The 24,513-nt window shown below is 37.5% G+C and overlaps 2 protein-coding genes across 3 annotated transcripts in view; one reads left to right on the forward strand and one right to left on the reverse strand.

Annotated features, from left to right (window-relative positions):
• The window catches only part of GLRA3 (glycine receptor alpha 3), a 179,570-nt gene that overhangs the window by 136,639 nt on the left and 18,418 nt on the right, over positions 1 to 24,513 (forward strand). For both annotated transcript variants that reach the window (XM_081810865.1, XM_081810870.1), the window contains exon 7: positions 7,180 to 7,394. In XM_081810865.1, coding sequence (XP_081666991.1) covers positions 7,180 to 7,394 — 215 coding nt within the window. The remainder of the gene's footprint in view (positions 1 to 7,179; positions 7,395 to 24,513) is intronic.
• LOC102748815 (alpha-ketoglutarate dehydrogenase subunit 4) lies at positions 11,506 to 11,990 on the reverse strand. Its single transcript, XM_006729376.3, has one exon. The coding sequence runs from the start codon at positions 11,941 to 11,943 to the stop codon at positions 11,632 to 11,634; it is 312 nt and encodes a 103-aa protein (XP_006729439.1). The 5' UTR covers positions 11,944 to 11,990; the 3' UTR covers positions 11,506 to 11,631.

The following is a 24,513-nucleotide window of genomic DNA, read 5'->3' on the forward strand; positions in this document are numbered from 1 at the left end:
AGCAGGGAGCCCGATGCGGGACTCGATCCCGGGACTCCAGGATCATGACCTGAGCCGAAGGCAGTCGCTTAACCAACTGAGCCACCCAGGCGCCCTACATACATATTTCTATACATACATACTCTTTCCCCAAATTATCCCAAACCGAATACTTTCACATTCTTCAGGACTGCTCAAATACCAGTCCTCAAATCATCTCCATAACAAGTATATGTTAAACACCCACATCCCACCTTCCACTTACTGCTTTCACTGTCTAATATTTATCTTTAATTTATATGCTTACTTATGTATGGTTTGTTTCCCTTATTACCAAAAGTTTGTAAAGCCAACCATTATAGATATTCTTTCTATTTCTATGTTTTCTGGGCTCTGCTGAAGTACATAGATGCTCAATACACATTTGTTGAGTAAAATAATAAATAAAAAGTGGATTTGAACCCCAAATTTGTCTGTACATGTGAGAATATTACAACCTGCCCCCGGGGAGGAGCAGATTTACCCTAAACAGGAAGCTTTTCCTTTAGATCTGTATCAGCAAGAAGGTTTTTTGTCCTTCAGTTTTATTGAGGTGTATAATTGACGTAAAATAATAGGATAATGAGTGTACAACAGGGTGGTTTAATGTATGTATACACTGTGAAAGGGTTCCCCCCATCAAGTTAGTTAACACATCCATCACCTCACCTAGTTACCCTTTTGTGTGTGAGAGAATATTTACATTCTACTTTCTTAGCAAATCTCAATTATACAGTACAGTGTTATCAACTATGGCCACCATGTTATATTAGATCCTCAGACCTTGTTCATCTTGTAACTAAAGAATTTTTTTTTTTTAAGATTTTATTTATTTGACAGAGAGAGATACAGCGAGAGAGGGAACACAAGCAGGGGGAGTAGGAGAGGGAGAAGCAGGCTTCCCGTGGAGCAGGGAGCCCGATGCAGGGCTCGATCCCAGGACCCTGGGATCATGACCTGAGCCGAAGGCAGATGCTTAATGACTGAGCCACATAGGCACCCCTAAAGAATTTTTTAAAACAACTCTACTGAGATTTAATTTAGGTGCTATAAAATTCACTTGTTTAAGGAATACAGCTCAATGATTTTTAGGTGTGCAACAACCACCACCATATTTTATCTCCTGAATTAAAAAAAAAAAACAAAAACCTTATATCCATTAGCAGTCCTCCCCATCCAGCAACTCCAGGCAATCACTAATCAACTTTCTGTCTCTATAGTTTTGTACTTTTGGGAATGCTTTATATAAATGGAATCACATGTGGTCTTTGTGATAGTCTTCTTTCAATTAGAAGAATGTTTTTGAGATTCAACCCTCTGGTAGCATATTTCAATACTCCGTTCCTTTTATTGCCAAATAGTACTCTATTGTATGGATATACCTCATTTTGTTTATTCATTTGCCAGTTGCTAGACATTTGGGGTATTTCCAACTTTGGACCACTTATGAATGCTCACATGCAAGTTTTGGGGTGGATATATGTCATATCTCTTGGGTATAGAATTAGGAGTGGAAAGCTGGATCATATGATATATCTATGCCACCAAACTGTTTTTCAAAGTAACCACACCTTTTTACAATCCTTCCAGCAATGAATGAGGATTCCAGCTTCTCCACATCCTAACCAACCCTTGTCATTGTCCATCTTCTTTATTATAGCCATTTTAGTGAGTGAAGTACTATCTCATTGTGGTTTTGTTTTGCATTTCCCTAATGCGTAAGGATGAGCATCTTTTCATGTGCTTATTGATATTTCCCTATCCTCTTTGGAAAAAGATGTTTATTAGATTCCCTTGTCCATTTTCTTTTTTTTTTTTTTTTAAAGATTTTATTTATTTATTTGAGAGAGAATGAAAGACAGAGAGCATGAGAGGGAGGAGGGTCAGAGGGAGAAGCAGACTCCCTGCCGAGCAGGGAGCCCGATGCGGGACTCGATCCCGGGACTCCAGGACCATGACCTAAGCCGAAGGCAGTCGCTTAACCAACTGAGCCACCCAGGCGCCCCGTCCCTTGTCCATTTTCTAAGTCAGTTATTTCTCTTTTTATTGTTGATTTACATATGCTTTTCCCCAGTTGGTATGTTGTCTTTTCACTTTCTTAATGATGTCATTTGAAGCACAAAACCTTTTAATTTTGAGTAAGTCAAATTGATCATTCTTTTTTCTTTTGTTATTTGTGATTTTGGTATCGTATTTAAAAGAATTGTTGCCTAACCTAAGGTCATAAAGATTTACTCTTATGCCTTCTAAGAATTTTTAATTTAGCATTTAAATGTAGGTCTATGATCCATTTTGAATAGTATGAGATAAGGTAGAAGTTCATTCTTTTGCATGTGAATACCAAGGTCTTCCCGTACCATCTGTTGAGGAGACCATTATTTCCCTATAGAATAGCCTTAGTTCTTTGTTGAAAACCAGCTGACCATAAATGATTATTTCTGGACTTCCAATTCCATTCCACTGATCTGCAGATCTATACTTAAGACATTATCCTATTTTGTTGTTATTTATAGCTTTGTAGCAAGTCTTGAAATGGGGAAATGTGAGTCCACCGAATTTGTTCATTTTACCCTGAAGGCTATATTGATTATTCTAGATCTCTTGAATTTCCATAATAATTTTAGGATTAGCTTGTACATTTCTGCATAAAAGCCGGTTGAAATTTTGATAGAGATTGCAATGAATTTGTAGAGCAATATGGGAAGTATTCTGATCTAGCCATATTTAGTCTTCTAATTAATGACTACAGAATGATTTTCCATTTTGTTCCAATTTTTTAATTTTGTTCAGCTGTGTTTTGTATTTTTTAGTGTAGAAGCCTTACAGTTCTTTTGTTAAATTTATTTATAAGTATTTTATTTTATTTGGTTCTATCGTAAATGGAATTGTTTGCTCAATTATTTTGATTATTGCTAGCGTATAGAAACACGGTTGATTTTTGTATACTGATAGTGTATCCTATAACTTTGCTGAACCCAGCAGTTCAACTAGATTTTTAGTGAATTCTCTAGGATTTTCTTTATGCAAGGTAATATCTTCTCCTTATAGAGATAGTTTTGCTACTTCCTTCTCAATCTAAATACCTTTTCCTTAATTGTTGCCCTAATTATCCTGGCTGGAACCTCTCAGTTCAATGTTTAATAGGTGTGGCAAGAGAAGACATTTTTGCCTTGTTCCAGAATTTAGTAGGAAAGCATTCAGTTTTTCACCATTAAGTATGGTATCAGCTATAAGTTTTTCATAAATGCCCTTTATCAAGTTGAGGAAATTATCTTCTGTTTCTAGTTTGTTGAGTGTGTTTGTTATGAAAGACTATTGGATTTTTGACAGTTTTACTTCTATTGAGATGATCATATAGTTTTTGTTTTTGTTCTATTTATATAGTGTGTTACATTGACTTGTATTACATTAAGCCAAACTTGCTTGCATTCCATGATAAATTCTGGTTGGTTATGTTGTATAGCTCTTTCCATATGTTGCTGGATTCAGTTTGCTAGTATTTTTCTGGGGATTTTACATTTATAATCACAAGAGACATTGTCTATATACTTTTTTTCCTGTGATGTCTTTGTCTGGTTTTACTATCAGGGTAATACTGAGCTAATTGAATGAGTTAGGAATTATTCCTTGCTGTCTAGTTCCTGGAAGATTTTATGAAGAAGGACTGTTATTAATTCTTCTTTAGATGTTTAACAGAGGTCTTCATTTTCCCTCGTGCAAAGTTTTAAGATTACTAATTTAAGCTCTTTACTTTTTATAGGTCTATTCAGATTTTCTGTTTCTTCTTGAATCAGTTTCAGTAATATGTGTCATTCTACAGAGTTGTCCATTTCATCTAAGACATTCCACTTGTTGGTATACAGTTATTCATAATACTTCTTTATCATCCTTTAATTTCTCTGAATAGTAATGTCCCCTCTTTCATACCTGATTTTAATAATTTGACTCTCCTTCCTTTTTTGCTTCATCCATCTGAGCCAGGATACTTCTTTCTTAAAGGTTTTATTTATTTATTTATTTATTTTGGAGAGAGACACAGAGAAAGAGAGCACACAAGCAGGGGGGTGGTGAGGGGAGGGACAGAGAAAGAGAGGGAGAGAATCTCAAGCAGACTCTGTGCTGAGCCAGGACTGGACTTGGGGCTGGATCTCATGACCCTGAGATCATGACCTGAGCCAAAACCGAGAGTCCGAAGCTTGACCAACTGAGCCACCCAGGTGCCCCACAGCCAGGATACTTTTAATTGCAAATCGTGGACAACCAAAAATAAATAGCTCGAATGCTATAAAATTGTCATCTGGTGCCAAATTGGATTATTTGTCTTTTTATCAATGAATTGTAGTATGGTTTATATTGTCTCTAGTTTTTTTTTTTTTTTGAAGGAGAATTGAGACTAGAATGCAGATTTTTTAAAATTTGTAACTAGAATATGAATCAATAAATCAAAATAAATTTTGAATCACCTGAAAGAAATAAACTTTAAGTCTGAAAAGTAAAATATATAATTAAATACATTAAAATAAAGTAAAATGACAGTTAAAATATAAACGTGCTTGAAGAGCTCCGGTCTTGTTGTACCAGGGTTACCATGTCAGAACTTGCGTCACTTGCTCATTTTCTCTCTAGAGCCACACATACCCATGTGCTATATATTTATTTATATATATGTATATACAATACACCATTATTTTTACTCCCAGTGATAGTTATGAAAACACTCTTTATAAGGCAATTTTTTTTTTTTGAGAATTGCATGAACCTTACAGAATCTATTCAAAGTACCCAAATGGTTAGTAATTATTACTAATTTCATCATGAGATTACTTGGATAATTTATTTTTTTATTTTTTTTAAGATTTACATATTATTTATTTGAGAGAGAGCACACACACATGCCCATGAGCCAGCTAGAGCGGGAGGTTGGAGGGGGTGTAGGGGCAGAGGGAGAGGCAGTGAGACTCTTAAGCAGACTCCCCTCTGAGTGCAGAACCTGATGGAGGGGGGGCTTGATCCCACGACCCTGAGGGCATGACCTGAGCTGAAACCAAGACTTGGACACTCAACTGACTGTGCCACCCAGGCGTGCTGGGAATGGCCAGCAATCCCTGTACTGAGGGATGAAAGATTACTCCAGACTTTTCTGTGAAAGAGAGGAGAAAGCAAGGGGGGGGGGGGCAATGCTCAGAGACAAAGACCCTTTGCTCTTCTTCGCTCCCACCTTTATTGGTCCTTCAGGATAATCATAAATCTTTATCACTGTTTCTCAAGCATGTAAAGTGGGAGAAGGGGCCTTACTGGAACTAGGAGGATCTGTTTACGGGAAAGATACAATATGCTAACCTGCGTGTTCTATGAGTTCTGCTAAACATAGCCTAAGGGACAATGCATATATCTCTTTAGATCACAGGGCAGCTGTTTGGGCTAAGAAAGCTTCAGGAGAGGCAACTCCCCACTACATTCCTATGGCAGAGTGGTCACGCAGGCCTTGGCATTCCAAAGGCCTACGCCCTTCTCCAAAACCTTCCCTTGCCCTCAGTGGCCTCCGTGTTACCTTTTAGCAAGCCAGGTATTAGGAATGATTTCATGCTCTATATTAACCCCAACACAGGTGCCCTGAGATTACTTGGATAATTTAACAGTGATATCATGAAAATAGTTCAGTTATTCTTGCCCTATTTCATTTCATTATTTAAAAAATTTTGTATTTTAGTAAAGTCTTAAAAATCTAAAGTATATTCATATATTTTAAGAATTTTTAGGCATTCTGTATGTAGTTGATAAATTGATATGAAAGGATCATAGATAGTTTGCATGTATGTTTCTGATCCCTAAACACTTAAGGGTAGAATCCAACTTTCCCAGAGTTTCTGAAACTTTGTTAGGAATTTTAAGCCCTGGAATCTCATCCATCCCTTTATCCAGTGGCTATGCTCATGAATCACGGTAGCACGTGGCTCAAGCCACAAGCCTGGAAGTTTTGCACTGAAACCTATCTAAAAATACACTAGCAAGTTTCCTGGATGTGCTCTTTGATTCTCTTTCACAACTGGATCAGAGAATATCACCTAAAAAAAAAGATCAGCATGTTAATTCACTGACCTTATCTTTCTTAACATAGTTAGAATAAGGAGAGAATAAAACCAAGATTTTGGTTGTTCAGATAAACAATTATTTTAAGGAGAGATACCATGGTCATGGTAGTAGGGAGTATAATCAGAGGATAAGCAGAGATATCAACAAAATGGTTAATTAAGACATAATTTATTCCTCTATTAATTACTTACCATAATAGAGACACAGGGCATGAATATATAGAACACATATATCTCAGGTTTTTTATTAGTAAGTGCATTTTTAAATTATGTTCAAATTTATTGATAGAGAATAACATGTTTTGCTCTTTTTTGCATTAATAGTCTCCAAATTATTAATGCATAAATTAACTTACATAAATTACATTTAAGGAATTATTCGTCTTCAGTTGAATTTATCCTTTAGCACTTACTTTAAAACAAATATAGAGGCCTCTGGAACAAATAGCACCTGGCTCTCAATAAGTACTAAAAGGTACCAGGCGACAGAATCAATGAGTAAGGAAGGTCTTTATATAGTAGATATGCATTTCTCCTGTCTCCGAAACAGTTGCTGGAATCAAGTGAAATGATCTATCTTTGAGTACTTTCAAAGTATGAAATGCTAACCAAATGTGAAGTAATAATTTTTTTTTAATTTATTTATTTGTCAGAGAGAGAAAGAGAGAGAGAGGGAACACAGCCAGGGGGAGTGGCAGGCAGAGTTAGAGGGAGAAGCAGACTCCCCGCTGAGCAAGGAGCCCGATGTGGGACTCGATCCCAGGACCCTGGGATCATGACCTGAGCTGAAGACAGAGGCTTAACCGACTGAGCCACCCAGGCGTCCCCAAATGTGAAGTAATAAGATGACATACTATTTCCTGGAAAGTGTACTCTCGTGTTGCTTCCAGATGCCAGCAGAAAAATAAGAAAAATATTTTTCAGAAACCAATTTGTATATGTGATTCAGGATCCCTTTACATTGTAATGGAAAATTTTAGGACAAAATACGGGGGAAAAAATGTGACATTTGATGTCATCCCAAAGACCTATTTTTACCAATTGCTGCATTTATTTTACAACCAATTAGGAAAATTTACGTGTATAGAAGTGCGATTCCATCTTGAACGACAAATGGGATACTACCTGATCCAGATGTACATTCCCAGTCTCCTGATCGTTATTCTATCCTGGGTTTCGTTCTGGATCAATATGGATGCTGCGCCAGCAAGGGTAGCCTTGGGAATAACTACTGTGCTGACTATGACCACACAGAGCTCAGGATCGCGAGCCTCCTTACCAAAGGTAAGTGCACCAAAGGGACATGCACATATATGTGCACAAATATTTATAGATATATAATATTTTTACATAGAAAATTCACACATATGTAATTATCAACTTTTGTCATATTGTATGGATGCACTGTAGTAATATACTTACTATTAGGACTAACGCAATAATGAACATTTATATGATGAATGTTATTTATATTCATGAATATATATGTGTGTGTGTATAGCTTTACATATATTTTGCATTTTTTCCTTAATATCAATTCTTAGAACTGGAGTCGCTACACTGATGGTTGTATGTATTGATATGTATTGCCAAATATCCCTCCAGAAAAATTTACAGCAGTTACACTCCCACAAGTAGTGTATGAGGGTGTCCATAGTACTGTATATAGCACTTATTATTTTTGTGCTTGTTTTCTTTCCCTTTTTGGCTTTTTAGTTGCCATAGGTCAATAAAAAGGAAAGTTTATCTAATATCATGATTTTAGTCCATGTGGATCTGCCAGAATTAAAATAAACTGTTCTCTCTATGAGGTTTGTAAAAAGCCCCAATATTTCTTTTTAAAACATATGCTGAAATAAAACATAGGAAACTCTTTTAATCCATTTAGCAAACAGCAATAGAAAATTCTTTTCCTCGCCTAAATGACTTCTAAAAAAATTTCCTACTATCCAAATTAAGTAATCCTGTCTAGCTTCCAACAACCTTCATCATTATTTTCATTACAATGATGTAGATGTAGTAAAATTATATTAACTTTTCTTGTGCATTTGATGCTATCTACCTGTAATGCCAAGCAAATTATAAATCTATTGTCATGGCTTCCTTAACTCTTACCATGAATTGCATTGTATGACTCAATTTATTAGATTAAAATACCTAAATAAATAAAAGTTGATGGCAGGACATTTTATCACTAAAAAAGTTACTTCAAATAGGAAGACTTGATCTTTAACAATGCTCACACTGCCTAGATACAATTTAATGGCTGTCTTGCAAAATAAGGTCTACTTTTATTAATATTTAATTGAATTTTCAAAATGATCCATATCAACTAGTGTTTTATAAAATATTATTCAAGTGAAAATTACAGATCTGCTTATAAGATTAAACTAATAAGTCTCAATGCCCATTTATATATGTATAAATGTCTCAAGGACTCTGAGTAATAGTTGAAGTCCCATAGTCAATTTGTAAAGGAAATTGCCAGTTTACTCATTGATTTTCCTCAAATGGTAAACAGAAATGAAAGCTCATTCTTCTGTAAGTTGTCAACAAAAGAAGAGAACAAAATGCTCCGTTTCAGAAAACTACAGCTTCTATGAGACACAGTATAAAGACATTTGAATACAAACATTAAGGCAGAATTGGGAGAGCATGGAGATCAGAGTGGAGGAAGCAGAAATAAAGAAAGCAACAAATTAAAAAAAAAAAACAAAAACAAAATTAAAACACAAGTTTTTGTTTTTGTTTTTTAAAGGAAAGAAAATCTTGGGATGGCTTCATTTTCTTAAGACATAGGAAAACATTTTTAAAAATCTTTAATTTCACTGTGATCTCAGGGAAGGAATAAATTTTCAACCATGAGCTCAATTATATACATAAATGCACACAAAACCTCTACATCTCTCCAGACATAGAGACAATGACCTCTAGAAATGTGATAACAGATTTATTTCCGACCCACAAAAATAACTGATTAACAAAATGGTATCTTAAGAGAGAGTGACAATATCATTTTAGGTGTTTTTTTTAAGATTTTTTACTTATTCATTTAAGAGAGAGGGAGAGAGAGATCATAAGCAGGGGGAGAGGCAGAGGGAGAGGGAGAAGTAGACTCCCCACTGAGCTGGGAGACCAACGTGGAACTCGATCCCAGGATCTGGAGATCGTGACCTGAGCCAGAGGCAGATGCCTAACCATCCAAGCCAGGTTTTGTGATAGTTAGGGAATGGGAGGTTGAGCATATTCAGCTACCTACGTTAGAATTCAGGAAGGCGGACATTGAAGACCCAGGATAAACAACAAGAGTTAATCTATTGGAAAGAATAATTCCAAAAAGTAGAAAATCTCTTGAAAAATGCAATTCTGATTCTGTGATTTGGGGGGGCTAGAAAGGCAAGAGGCGAGGGCCCACACTTGCCTTTAGGAACAGATGGCTGAATCATACACCTTAAGACCTGATATAGTCTCAACCTCACAAAAGAACCCTCGGATGCCTAAAAGTCTTGCCGCTGAAATATCCACCATTCTCTTAGTGACAAAATCTAGGAAGTAGGAAAACAAAATTAAATTCAGGAAACAAAGAGGATTATCAGACAGAGGAGGAAGAGACAATAAAGCACTAATTTATTATAATTGCTTAGTATTTTGTCCAGGCTGTGTGCCAATGCATCTCCTAAAGGATACAAAGGAGTTTGGAAATCAGTCAAGTAAGACTCAGGGTAGAAAATCTCAAAGGATATACCTTAGCCAGCACCTTGAGAACTACAGAGATCAGATTCCTCTCTGATATTTCCTGTTGCATTGTCCTCTACAGTGTCATAATAAATCAAGCGTGTAACAGCCCAAAGCAAGAAGATTCCTGTGATTCATTTCTTGGAACATGGAACTATTTGGTGTTTCTGTGATGCCTGCATTAGGTGACCAGAAGGGGGTGACAATACATTCTATTGCCAGCAATTTTTCTAAGTTGTATAATGTTAGGGACACTCCCTAACACTGTGCTTGGAGAAGAATGAGTGAAAAAAAATGGTGATGATCATGGAGCCATGTCAATGGAGGGTTTTATAAACCTTGATAAAGATCAGGTTTATTTTGAGTGGATTTTGAAAGGATTTTAATGAGAAGAGTAATCATTCTGACTTTTATTTGAAGATCAGATAGAAGGGGGAGGGAATGTGGAAGCATAGAAACTGCCAAGCAAACTATTGTAGTCTAGAGCAGATGATGGTCTGGCTAGATTCGTAACAGTAGAGGTGGAGAGTAGGAGATGGATTTAGAAAGAGGTGGGTGTTTTAAAGAAAATGCATTTGGAAGTGAAAAAGACAGGATTTGCTCATGAACTGGACCTTGAGGAGTAAGGGAAAAGCAGGAGTCGATGGCAGCATTCAGGTAACTGGGCAAGTAATGGTAATAGTTAATTAATGAGGAAGATTGGGGGAGGTAACTAATCTACGGTTGAACATGTTAACTTTGAGATGTTTATAAGACAGCCACATGGGATTGTCAAAAAGTCAGAACCTGGGGTGCCTGGATGGCTCAGTCAGTTAAGTGGCTGCCTTCGGCTCAGGTCATGATCCCAGGATCCTGGGATGGAACCCTGAGTCGGGCTCCCTGCTCAGCGAGAGCCTGCTTCTCCCTCTCCCTCTGTCTGCCACTCTGCCTACTTGTGCTCTCTCTGTCTCTCTGTCAAATAAATAAATAAAATGTTAAAAAAAAAAAAGTCAGAGCTTCCAAAGTTCTGACAGGGGACACTCAGGCCTCAGATTTCAGGGAGTAAAACCATAGATGGATAAGGAAGCAGAATAGAGATGATTTTTCTAAGAATGAAAGAAAGCCGAGAAAGAAGGGAAAAAAAGATGTATTTGTGGTTGGCCCTCCTCCTCCAGTTGGAAATGGACCTGAATATTCAAAGTCTTCTCTCTCCTTCCTTTTCCCACAGCCATCTCCCACCCACCCCCACACACAGAATAAGTTAGACAGTTGAATTAAAGGCAAGACCCACTCACCCTAAACCTTTACTCTCAAACTCTTGAGATCTCAACATTCTGTGATTATTTTTTTTTTTTTTAGATGTGGAAAAGCAATCCTCCCTGGCAGACTTAGGTTTAATCAGGGGTGAAAGAGAGGATAATAATAATCATTTAATTATTTTTGAGTATACATTTGATTTATACTAATACCTAGTTAAAATCTTGGCATTGAGAGAATTATATTTTTTATTAAGTATAGAAATGGGTCAGAATACAGAAAATCAGTAGAAGGAATAAAATATAATTTTTTTTTTAAATGTATACTTTAATAAGCATATAAACAATTAGGTAAGCTTGTGGAGAAGCTGACCAAGACACATATATTAGGGGATACAATTGTCCATCTAAATTTTCTAGATTTCTTTTTTTTTTGCAGAGTATTTATTCAAGTTGTTTACTATATAATTTCTCGTGTGCCATTTTGGAAGTCCTTTATTGTAAAGACTAGTCTTTTGTCTGATGACAAACAGCAGCCACACTGTCAGTGATTATTCTGGACCTCCACGTTGGATAAATTCAATTTCTTCTTGAGATACAAGTTTCCTTCTGTATTTCTGAGGTAATGTTTTTATTATTTCTGCAGTGTCTGGTGGGCCCTGATGCACCAGCAAATCTGGGGATTTACTTCCCTTAGAATGCTGTGAAATTGAAGAAGAGTGAGACGGTAGTCCTGCTGATCTCAAAACTTCTGATACGTTAGGTTTAGGATTGTCTCTTCTGTCAGGGAACCTTATTAATGGAGTATGTGGCTTGACTACCTGAACGACCCTGCTGGCAGACGCCATCTTACTGCCCATCATGACCCCAGGATGGGGCAGCAGCTTCCAGCGCGCTCGCTAGGTGCAGAAATAACCAGGAATAAAATATAATTTTAATTTGGAAGCTATGGGTTCTAGCAAGACTCCACACCAGGGAACTCTGGGAAGATCTCAGTTATGCAGCATTATGATATATACTTTACCCTTCATTTCCCAAAGAGCAGTTATGTCTTATTGGAGACCTACTCCGTTCATTCTCTTTCACAGGGACCAGCTAAGGTCCAGCTTTTTTTTTTTTTTTTTAAGGTCCAGCTTTTTACATGTTTTTTGTTTCATATCATCTGCTGAAGTACACAAATATTACCATGTACACACTAGTTTAGTCTTAAAAATGAGTTTCAAATCTATTGTCATACCAGAGATCTTTGAACATAGTATGTTAAACAGACAGATGTGTGTGCACACCCCACCCCCCCAACACACACACCCAGACACAAGCTTGGCAGGGGCCAGAGAATCTCTAGATTCCAAGTTCATCCAAACCCCAGCTCTTTTTCTTGTTGTTGTTAAGATTTATTTAGTTATTTATTTAAGAGAAAGAGAGCAGGTGTGTGCCTGAGCTGGGGGTCGGGGGTGGGGTGGGGAGGGGAGCAGAGGGAGAGGGACAAGCAGACTCCGTGCTAAGCATGGAGCCCGATGTGGGGCTCAATCTTACAACCCTGAGATCATGACCTGAGCTGCAACCAAGAGTCAGGTGCTTAGTGGACTGAGCCACCCAGGTGCCCCCAAACCCTAGGTCTTAACACAATAGAGTCTTGGAGCCCAGGATTGTTTCAGTATAGTTAGGTTGCACTTGTTCTGCATAACAAATAATCCCAAGTCTCAATGGTTTACCACATTTATTTTTGCTCATAGGCCTGTGAGTTGCCTGACTTTTCCAGGTTTGTCTGAGATTGGCTGATTTGGATGGGCTTAGATCGAGGCTGTGGAGTAGGCGCACATCTGTTCCCACCCATGTGGAACTGTAGGTACAGTAGCATACTCTTTTCATGGAGGAATGCAGGAAAATAGGAAGACAAGCAGAAGCATGCAACGCTTTTGCTCGGAATTAGCACACAGTCACTTTGGTTATTTTCTAAGTCTTCCCAAGTCTCACAACCAAACCCAAAGTCAAGGGGGTGGGGGTGAGCGTACTCCACCCACAGGGTAGCTTTGGAGTGGAAAGGAGAAACAAAGGACTGTCAACAAATAATCTTATCTACCTCAGGGACAATGATTTGTTAAAACTTTCTGTCTCCGTTCCTAGACCAGACTCTGTCATATTAGTAAAAACTTAAGAAAACAAGAGAAGAAAAAGGAATGGAGAGAGGAAAGATGGAGGGATTCCTGGAAAGTTCTATGTGAATTTCTCCTACTCTGCCCCCACCACTATGGCCATCTCATTTGGAGCAGAGCTAGAAAATAAGAAACACTTGAAATTTCAAATGTAGATAATCAATTAAATATTTCACAGAAGCTCAGAAGGCTGTAGCCTATGAAAATCTCAAATTCTGCACCAAAAGCTGTTTATCTTGAATAATTTCTTTTTGCCTTTTTTTCCCCATTCGGTTTGTCTGTGAAACCCATCGAGTAGATTTTTGAGAGAACAAAAGATCTTTTACATATTTCTATCCTCATGTAACTAAATCAGTACATGAGTAAATATCATGCAGATATTTAAAGATAAGAACTTTTAAATATTTACTTAGTACTTAGTCCAAACTTGAAAAGCAAAAAAGTCTGTCATTTTTTTTCATATCTTTCTAAGAGAATGTAAAAGCTCAATTGAGTTACTCTTGTACAGAACCATATTTCCCCCCTGAAAATCACCAGATTAATGAAAAAAAATTAAATGTTGTATGTGTCTACCTTATAGTATAATGAAAACATTGGTTTTAGAAGACGTAACAAAGATAGCTTTTATATTAAGTTTTTACTCTTCCTAAAGACATCAATTATAGAAATGATTGCAAATGTTAGAAAATATCAATTGAACTAATATATTTTTATTTGGATACCATGGTTGTGTGGGCACACAAAGATCTATATGTGAGATTACATTGAAAAGACAGGGATGTGAAGAAAACTGGAAGATCTGTACTCACTATTGTGTTCTTATCTAATTAGTTCTCATTCTCAACAAACAAACAAACAAACAAACAAAAACCCTGCAGTTTTAAAGGAGAGTAAGCTGTAAATGTCAGCAGTAATATAAATGAGGGGAGGGGACTGCATAGTAATCATATTAATATAGCAATAACTATTATTGTCAGTAGTTTTGGTCCTCGCCATTTAAATGCAGCATTCTAATATTTATTCAAAATACAGTTAACTAAAATTACTTCAGTTACATTCAGTACAAATATGGTGCAAGTAGGTTCATTTTTAACGAATTTTAATAATCATACTTAACTTATAATACCTATTTGATGTGAGCAATATATTTAATTTTTTTAAAAATGTATTGAATATACTAATAGTTTGGTTTCATATTAGGTTCACTTAGGAAACAGAGAAAAAGAAAAAAGTCTAGAAAGTGAAAGAATCATTTATTCGTTCCATTTTTTGTTAAAAATCACAGACTATAATGCATGTGAATGTCATCCAATTGTATTAGTGTTTTATCTATTATCTGTAAACAGGTAATTCCTAAACATAAGGTAGGTCCTATAATAGGAAGGGTAGAAATTGACAGATATCTCTGGTTCTACATTTAATGTTAGAACCTACATTTATTAGGCTTACTAGATCTCACGAGGCTGAAAAGTAAGTTATCAAGCATGTCCTTTAAAGGTGACATAGAGGCATAACCACATCACAGATTCTTAAATCTGATGGCACAATTAGGAAAAAGCATATAATCAAATCACGAAGTTTAATTTAAAAAAAATAGGATATAATACAGTGGTTTTGGCATCAAACTAAATTTAAAAACAAAGCAAGTATATGCTACTTTGAGACAATTTTACCTAAATAATGTCTGAAACCCCCTTTACTGCGTTCACATATATCCTAGAATCATACCACAAACCCTCCCGACAGATTAAAAATGGATGGAAAACTCCCCCTCACCCACGGAATAAAGAACACCGTCCCAACATCAGTGTCCTTAAGCAACTAACAAGCTTTCTCTGTCTTTGTAATTCCTGTTTGAAGCTGTCAATGAAGGTCTTGACCTCCGAGATAAAGGGATAAAGTAGGTATATGGTTAAAATAAAGATGATGTTATAGACATGCAAAGCCTCCAGTACAAAAATGTGGAGGAGAGAGAAGTCACAGAATTCAACCTTTTTTATAAATTTTTTTTAAGATTTTATTAATTTATTTGTCAGAGAGCGAGAAAGCACAACCAGGGGGAGCAGGAGATAGATGAAGAAGCAGGCCCCCTGCTGAGCAAGGAGCCCGATGTGGGACTCGATCCCAGGACTCTGGGATCATGACCTGAGCCGAAGGCAGATGCTTAACCGACTGAGCCACCCAGGTGTCCCTCACAGAATTCAACCTTAACGGAACAGTTAAAAAAGATAATATAGTAAGAAATCCCAGTAACTATCAGTATGCACCTAAGAAGTATTTGCTGCGATATCTAGATTTCATTTCATATAAACGGTAAACATCAGAGACTTGTCCTGTAGAAGAGACGATGGCAAAATTCCCAGAATTGAAGCAGAAGTCAGAGATAACAAGATGAGCTTTCAAAATCCCTTAGCCTTTTTGGTTGTACTTTTCTCATCTGGTGACTGGAGGGATTGGCCAAGTCCATTACTTAGGAAAGCTGCAGCTCTGTTCTCTTACGATTTCATCTCTTAAAATAAAAACTTTTATGTGGAAAATAAATACTGTGTTCAAAGTATCATTCATTCACTAAGGGTTACGAGGATCATAATCAGTATGAATGCGACATCGTAAGGACTCTGCTGTTGTGAGCAGCCCTCCGGGATGATAAATGTCCAACTCACAAAACCTTGTACTATGTGATCCACTGCCTAGTGTTCCAAGAAGGCAGTGCTCCAGACAGTTTCTTTCACTTTTTCAACAGCCACTTCATTCTCCTTTAACACCTGTTTCTAAAACATTGTTTATTCTTTCCCTTGTCTCTCTCTCACTTTAGGTCTGGAAGGAAGCTCAAAATGATTTTGCGACTAATATTTTTTCCTAGACAAATTACAAAACACAAAGTTCTCATACATGTTTTACACTAGGGAGAAATGCAGGATTAAATACACTACAATCTGGATTTTACAAAACCAAGATTAAGGAATAGTCATTATGATCTGAAATTAAATCCCCGGTGGGGGGGGGGGGAAGCCGTAACACAAGCAGTAAATCTTCCAGCATATCTCAGAAGAAAAGCATCTAGTTGAATGCTTGAGTCATTTGTCCATTCCACAGCCAGAACTGCTCCTCACAGTTTCTTTTACATTTCTAAGGAACTGGGAGTATCCATCAGGATTGACTGTCATTAAAGGGAGAAAAATCACCCTGGTTGAAGGGCTATTTTAGCTAATCAAAAGCAATACTCTGTGATGTTTTGCTATGCCTCTTTCTCAAATAAAAAGCAAATTTAGATTGAGAAAAGAATTGATAAAATACTCACTTTCAAGTGGTTCCTGGAAAATCTACCTTCCTTTACTTCCCTAGAGCGCCAACATGTAGGTTTATATGAGATTTTGTGATGCCAACTCCTGGTTCTGGCTGAATCCACCCCTTATTCTTAAATTTAAGTTGTGCTCCTTGTAAATGCATTTTAAAATTCTATTTCTAGAAGCTATTGACTAACAGTAGTCTGGGTTATAATTTATAATTTAATAAGTATAATTTACTATAAATAAGTAGTCTGGGTTATAATCTAATAAATATTTACCCACTAATGCATTTGTCATCGATGAGCTCTAGTGTGGGGCATTATCAGTCTCAGGAGGCAATTCTTTTAACCACATTTATGCAGGGTAAGGTAAAGGCATGTATCTTGCCAGACTTCTTGACTATACCATTTGGAGCCATGCTTGTAATACAGCTCACCCAGTGTACTTGTAAAGGAATGTATTCTGAAATTGTTGCTACTCAATAATCCTACCGAAAGCTAGCATAAAAGTAAATGTATTTATGAAGGATTGTCTGAGATAAATGCAACTCATCTCTTCCTCTTAATTAGAGAACACAAAAGCAAACGGCTTCAGAGGCCATAGGCACAAATAAACTACACCACAAAGTGTTCTGGTGTAGTTATTAAGGGGTGGAGATGAGCATTATGGTCAACTGGTGAGGTGAATTCCATACTCTGTTGCACAAGCGAACTCATTGCCATGCCTACGTTTGGCTTGCAGCCTGCCTGTCTTTACTCTCCACCAGCTGGTCAATCTATTATCTCTCTTAGATTAAGTGTGTGCTTCAGAATGCTACCTGGACTCTATTTATACCCCTTTACAATTGATGGTATTGAAATTTGACCTGACACTAAGGTTTGAAGAAATTTTTGGCTGAAGATCAAGGGAGGTTTGCACTTCTATGCCACACTTTAATTAATCAACAGCTTTTTTTTTTTTTTTTAATAAAGCAGCGAGTTTTGCTCTTTGACAAAGCTGCTGTAGTCCTCTAGGAAGATATCATAAACAGTGGTCAAATCATAATCCACACTGTCCGCAGTCCTGTGCCTCTAGGAATCCGTGTTTCTGTTTCAAACATAAAAATAGTGGGAACTCTCCCACCGCTACTCCCTCTGCCACTCATGCTGGCTTTCTCTTCCTCCCAGGCACAGGGTAAGGTTGCGCCTCATCGTTCCGGGGTGGGGCGGACTGTGAGTAGTGCCGGCTCAGGAGTTTTGGGCACGGTGACCTGTACCGCTGCTAGCCTCAGGTATTTGTTAGCCAACATGAGAGCCGTCAGGGCCCGGTTTTCCTCAACTGTTGCCGCTGACGGTGTTCCAGATAGTGATCACCCCGTCAGCTGAGGTCAGTGAGAATGACAGTGACAAGAGTCACCATTGAACTCAAAGCGGAGACCTGAAGGACAAATGGCCGTGTCCTTTACTGTTCTTTGTTTCAAGCCAGTGAGATTTCGGGACTGTTGGTTACTGTATGCTATCCTAGCTTGAATCCTTCTGGTGCCCACTTCCTTGCATCATCGGAAAGGTAGATGTGTAGAAATTCATGCTTAAACGAACTCCCAGAACATGACTGCTTCCTAGAGTCAAGATAAATTTGATTCCGGTCTTTATCGGATGACTGATAATGATAAAATCCATATATATATATATATGTAATCATTATCATATATTTGGAATATATATACACATATATCCATATCTGGAATATATATATGTATGGATATATATGTGTATGTATATATACATACATACATACATATCTACATTTGGAATATATATAGATACACATCTACATTTGGAATATATGTATATATAAATATATATATATATATATATAATTGGGACACAAAAAGCAGACTGTCTCTATTTTCTAATGATAACATTAAAAGTGGAATGAATGCATAATTTTTCTGGAAAAAATGGCATAAGAAGTCTATAGAACATAATGATGCTTATATTCCTCTCCCTACATTATGAAACAGTTTTAGAATGAAAAAGACAAGGCCTTGCAGTAACCTAGCTCTGCATACTCAAATCATAATTCATTGAGCTGATGTCTTCTTAGATTATCACATGGCAAGTAGGCAGTGGTTTCCCAGCTCATGAAAACACTTCATTATAATTAATGTAAGAGTGTCGTCGAGGGGACTTTCATTGCATTTCAGAGGATAAAATGTTTTCCTAATCTAGTTTTGCTTCCTCAGAGCAACTAGTTTGTTTTTATGTGGTAAATACAATGCTCATGTCTCCTTTTCTACATTACCTAGGGAGTTGTTTGCCAGATTTTAAGATCAGAACCAGCAAATAAAGAGGACTTTATGATATGTATTCTGCATACTGATTTTAGTCTTAACTATTAGATAAAAGTTAAAGAGGCTGGAATATTAAGATGCAGAGGACAGAAAGTAATAGTTAAATTTATGGGCTTTGGAGCCAGATGAGTTATATTCAAATCTAACTTTGCAACTTGGTAGCTGTCTTAATTGGTTCAGGCTCCTGTAACAGAAGGCCATAGAATAGGTGACTTAAAGACCACAGATATTTATTCTCACAATTCTGGAACCTGAGAAGTCCAAGGTCAAGACACTGGCAGATTCAGTGTCTGGTGAGAGCCTTCCTCCTGGTTCATAGACGGTGATCCTCTAGCCGTGTCCCCTCATGGTAGAGGGACAAAGGAGTTCTCTGGGACCCTTTCTCCAAGGGCACTAACATCATTCATGAGGACTCTACCCTCACAATCTGATCATCTTCCAAAGGCCCCACCTCCTAATACCATCCCCTTGGGGGTTAGATTCCAACATCTGAATTTTGGAAGAACATATTCAGTCCATAACAGTCGCTATGTGACAAGTTATTTTACTTAAGCAAGCTCTTTTATTGTGCCTAAATCTCATCTTTAAAATGGGGATAGTTTCCTCAGTGATTGTGAGGATTAAAAGTGTTATTTTTAGACAACTACTAAGAAGACTCAGTAGTTCCATGGATACTACCAAGAGCATTTCCTGACATGTTAATTATTATAATTATTTCTCTAATAATAAATGGCCAGTGATTTGAAGTCGCTCTACGTGACTCAATCAATTCAACATGACCTGAGAGCACATAGTATGACGAGCAGTCTAGGTCCTAGAAATATCAAGATGGGTAAGACTTGGCCTTTGTCTCAGCTCATCGGATATATTAGCCTAAAAAGAGAAAGATACATAAATGGATCGTGTCAGTGCAGTGGAGCAAGGTCAACAATGAGATGAATTATTTCGTGTTTGCTTAGACACAGTTTGTTAAAACAGCAGTATAGATATTTCACTTTGAAATCTTCAAGAACATACTCATTTTTGTATCACCTTAACCAAAGTTTTTGAAAAATAGAAAGCACTTAGGGATTGTGGAGTAGAATAGTTAATTGAAGGTGGGACATTCAAGTGTTGCTATCCAGCAGTCATCTTGTAAGACCTGCTTACAAATAAATATAATTACAATTGTAGTGAGTGACCTGGGAAAAGGTTTCTATGAGGAAAGGGGAGGTAGGAAGGTGAGAAAGGCTGTCCTGGCATTTGGAGAAGGTTCCCTGATAATGTGTTGTCTAAGCTGAGACCTGAAGGACAAATGGCAGTTACCCAAAAGAAGGAGTTTTCCAAACAGAAATAACAGGGAATACAACCTGCTATCAATTGCTTGTCAGTTGCTTTCAGGTTCCAAAAAATAAAAGCAGGGAAGAATAGTTAGTATAATAAGCAAGTAAGAAAGTGGCATAAGATGGTAATTATCATATCTTCAGAGGCCTTCACTGACCCTCCTCATCTAACATAGCCCCCTTCACCCTGTCCAACTCTTCCCATTACCCCATTGTGGTTTCTCTGTTGCACTTCTTTTAAATCACCTTTGTGTTTTTATTGCATGTTTTCCCCAAATTCAATGTAAGTTCCATTAAAGATGGATCTTATTTATCTTACTCATCTCCATAACTACAACACTAAGAACCAAACTTGGGTACATCAATGGTGTTCAATGAATGAGAAAAAAAAAAATATATTGAATGCCTGTAGTAAGAGAAGTAAGCTGGAGGCCAACCATGTAGGGCTTTATACACTATAAAACAGACTTGAGACTTTCAATTAATTGAAAGCAAATGAAGAGTTTTAAGTAGAAGGATTTTAAAATAATCATTTATTGTTGTGTCAAGGATAGATTTGAGGGACTGAAGAACAGATCATTGTGGTTGAGATCACTGGGATGGCAGTAGGAAGGATGGAAAACAGAAAATGATAAATTTGAGAAATAGCAAGAAAGTATAATTAACAGGTGGGTCTTTGATATGAGAGAATGAGAGGACTCCTAGTGTGGGGGTGAACAACTGCAAACAGTGTAACCTTTCAATGAGGAGAAGGAGGAAGCAGTTATGTTAGTTTGTTGTTTGTCTGGTGGAGTCTGGTAGAGATTCATAACTTTCATTTTTAGTTAGAGTAAATTTGAGGTGTGTGAAACATCCACAAGGTGCAGTCAAGTAAGAACCTGGCTAGAGAAGGGTCAAATCAGCAAAGAGAGATTTGGAGGCCATAAGCACAGAGGAGAAATTGAATCCATGGTAATAGATGAAGTTGACTCATGAGAAGCTTCACAGTTAGAATAGAAGAGTGCTTGGACTGTATCCCTGAGGAACTCAGGATGAAGAGGAAGGGCCCACAAAGCAGAGACCTGAGGGAGGGAAACCTGAAGAACCTGGGTCACGGGAGCCATGGGAAGAGCAAGCTCCAAGAAAGAAGCAGTCTTCAATATGGTGGCTTTGAACAGGTCTCCAGTACAAAAGTCCCCCTGACTGGTGCATCTAACTAATAAATGTTTAGGTTTTATTTTCTCATACTTTTGTATTCAAGGAGTAATACTGAGGAGAGATTGTTGCTTAAAATTGAATCAGGGTTCCAACAGCACATTGGACTATGGGACTGTTGAAATGGTAGTTCAGAGGAATGAACCAGATTGGAGTGAGAATGCCCCAAGGAATAGCAACCAGTAGGGGATGGAAAAAAAGGTGATAAATCTGAAACACATGGGGTGTGTTGTATGTCACGAATATGTTGGGCATGGGCTGGAGTAAGAACTGCTGTCCATATTTTAGTTATTAGCCCTAGAGTTCCAAACCTCCCAGGTCCCAAGTTTGCTGCATTTGGATGGGCAATGAGGGTGGAGGAGGAGAAAAAGAGTTGAATTTGGTGAAGAAGGTCAGAAAAGAAGATGAGGAAAGTAGGCCCTTTAGGCTCAACACTCGGGAGTTGTTCACAATTAGCAGAACCCTAACAGGCATAAATGATGTTTGCATATCTCTGTTGTCATTGAAGACATTCATTGGATTAACATGGAAATTAAATTTCTGATTTATCTCCGGTTCATGTCATTATAGATTCAGGTTGTTAAAGAATGAGCACATGCTTTATGAGTAATATTCTTCCGGGAATGTTGTAGCTTGAGACAGCGCTTTTGAAATCTGTATTTTATCTTTTGAGACAGTATGTATTTGAGGACAGCCAAAGATTTTTGGCATAACTGCAGAACTTATGAGCTTTAAATCTATATTTTATAAACAATTGGACACTTAGCAAGCACGGGAATAAAATGAGGGCATACCTGTCTTTGCTCAGTAGAGGTCATTCTGATAAACAGAAGTCACATTTAAAATAAGTGGAGGAGATGCAGAGGGCTCCTTTGTTGACATATTTCATATGTAAGTTGACACTGTTGGAAGTGTCAAGAAATGGCCTCTTTTTAAAAAAGAATTAATCCAACCCAAGGTATGAACAGAGCATCACTTCAAAAGTGAATCTCCACATGAATCATCATCTGTGATTCATTCTTCCCCTGTATTTTAACATTGTACACCTTAGTTTATCTGCCCATTTATTTAGCAAATATGTACACACATGCCAAACAGTATTGTGGTGGTGAACAACTCAGAGATGACATCTGCCCTCAAAGAGTTCACAGTCTAAACAGAAAAAGAACAAGCATGAGCATTTACAAGGTACTGTGTTCAGGTAAGCCCGCAAGTGCCGTGGGATTCTGAACCAGACTTGGGCAAAGTCGAGCCTGAGACCAAAAAGGCCAAATGAGAAGGGGGGAGAGAGGTTTGTCCTTACTTTATTTATTGCTCTCCCCAACATAGATTTCCCCTGAAGAGTAAGCCACTTTCCCCCTTTTAAACCACAGCCTAAATTTGATCAAGATTTCCACAGGTTGATATTGACAAAAACACCACTAGATATTAAGAATGAATAGAGAGGAAAAAAAAATACAGAATATACAAACAGCACAGAAACAGTCAAATTTCCAAAGTGTAAGGTTTTGATCCTTAAGATAACCATACATTGAATCCAAAGAAGTAGTTAGTACATCTTTGCTTACATCTAGCCTCGAGTTCTGCTCTCCTCGACTTCTTGGGAAGGGACATTTGTTTCTATCAGTGGGGAAGCAAAGTTTTAGGTAATTGTCCATTTCCCAGGAAAAATTAAAAAAAAAATATTTCACATAAATATCTTTCATTCTTAATCTCATTCCTGGCAAATGAGAGAATTTTTTTCCCCACATCTAACTGATGTGTCTAAGGTACCCAACAAAATGAACGGCTCTTGCTCGTAGCACAAAAGGTTATGATTTTACCAGTATTGCTATCATGATATAACACTGTGTGTAATACAGACACATATACAATAAGAAAGGATACTAAAACTTACAGAAAATTTTCATCCTTAAGCAATTGACGTATACAGCAACATTTGTCCAATTACATCCTCAAATCACTGCCCTGTTAAGCTGAGAGAAAAATTAAAACAGTTTCTTAAAGTTTACTGAATTGTTCCTCCAAAGGTCTTCAGTCTGTATGAATCTGTTTCTAAGAAACAGGGACATATTTCTTCCTTTTATGCTTCTTTGTTTCACTTCTTTGTGGGTTTTTTTCTCTTAAAAATAGTAAGAAAAATAATTCTCTGTTCTTTGTTTTTTCTTCTCTTTGTCTTCTCTTCCTTACCTTTGACGAGGCAGAAAACAGCAAGACCCTGTGCTAACGAGGTAGTGAGGGTGAAGGAGGCTGGCTGGGGTTGGCAGGACCTGGGTCCATGGGTCAAGGAGGAGGTCAAGACCAAGGCGGCCAGTGGGGTCTTCCTGCGTGAAGCCAGAGCCAGTAAGGCATCTGGGGTTAATGGGGCTCAGGCTGGAGGTGACCAGCAGAATTAAGATATTAGTTACATACAGGGAGACTCTTTAAATATATGTTAAAGATAATGAGAGACAAGCTTGTCGCTGTCTGAGAAAGTGTTACATCGATCAAAAAGGTGAAAGCTAGAGTGAACCCTGTGGTAGTGAATTGGAATTATAGATGCCAGTGGGAATTCATGTTTTAAATACAGATAGATAAATGATACACAGAGAGGGGTGCCTGGGTGGCTCAGTTGGTTAAGCTTCTGACTCTTGATTTTGGCTCAGGCCATGATCTCATGGTCTGATACCGAGCCCACATTGTACTCTGTGCTGGGCATGGAGCCTGCTTAAAATGCTTTCTCTCTCTCTCCCTCTGCCCCTCCTACCCCACCACTCTTGCTCTCTTTTTCTCTCTCTAAAAGAAAAAAAAAAGATGCACAGATAGATGATAAACAGATATGTTATATATATTATAATATATTGTATATATGCAGATATATATGACATATTATATATATCAGTGATATATATATAAAAATATATATTAGTTATGGATGCTTGTGTGTATGTATGTATACAATTCCTAACTCTGTCTGCTAAGAGGGCCTAGAAATAGTGATACCCAGGAAACAACGAGCACACCCAGTGCCTAGATCCTCGGTTTCTAAAAGCCGTTCCTCACTAAAGAAATGATTCTAGGGGAAAGGAGAAAGAAAGGAAGAAAGGTAAGAAGGAAGGAAGGAAGGCCTTAATCAAGGACTGGAATAGGAAATTACAGA

Source organism: Leptonychotes weddellii, chromosome 2 (genome assembly GCF_054177405.1).
Source record: "Leptonychotes weddellii isolate Sample4059 chromosome 2, ASM5417740v2, whole genome shotgun sequence".
Classification (NCBI taxonomy): Eukaryota; Metazoa; Chordata; class Mammalia; order Carnivora; family Phocidae; genus Leptonychotes; species Leptonychotes weddellii.

Coding starts and splice junctions, on each gene's coding strand:
- LOC102748815 (XM_006729376.3), bottom strand. CDS start 11,943: ATGATGGGCAGTAAGATGGCGTCTGCCAGCAGGGTCGTTCAGGTAGTC.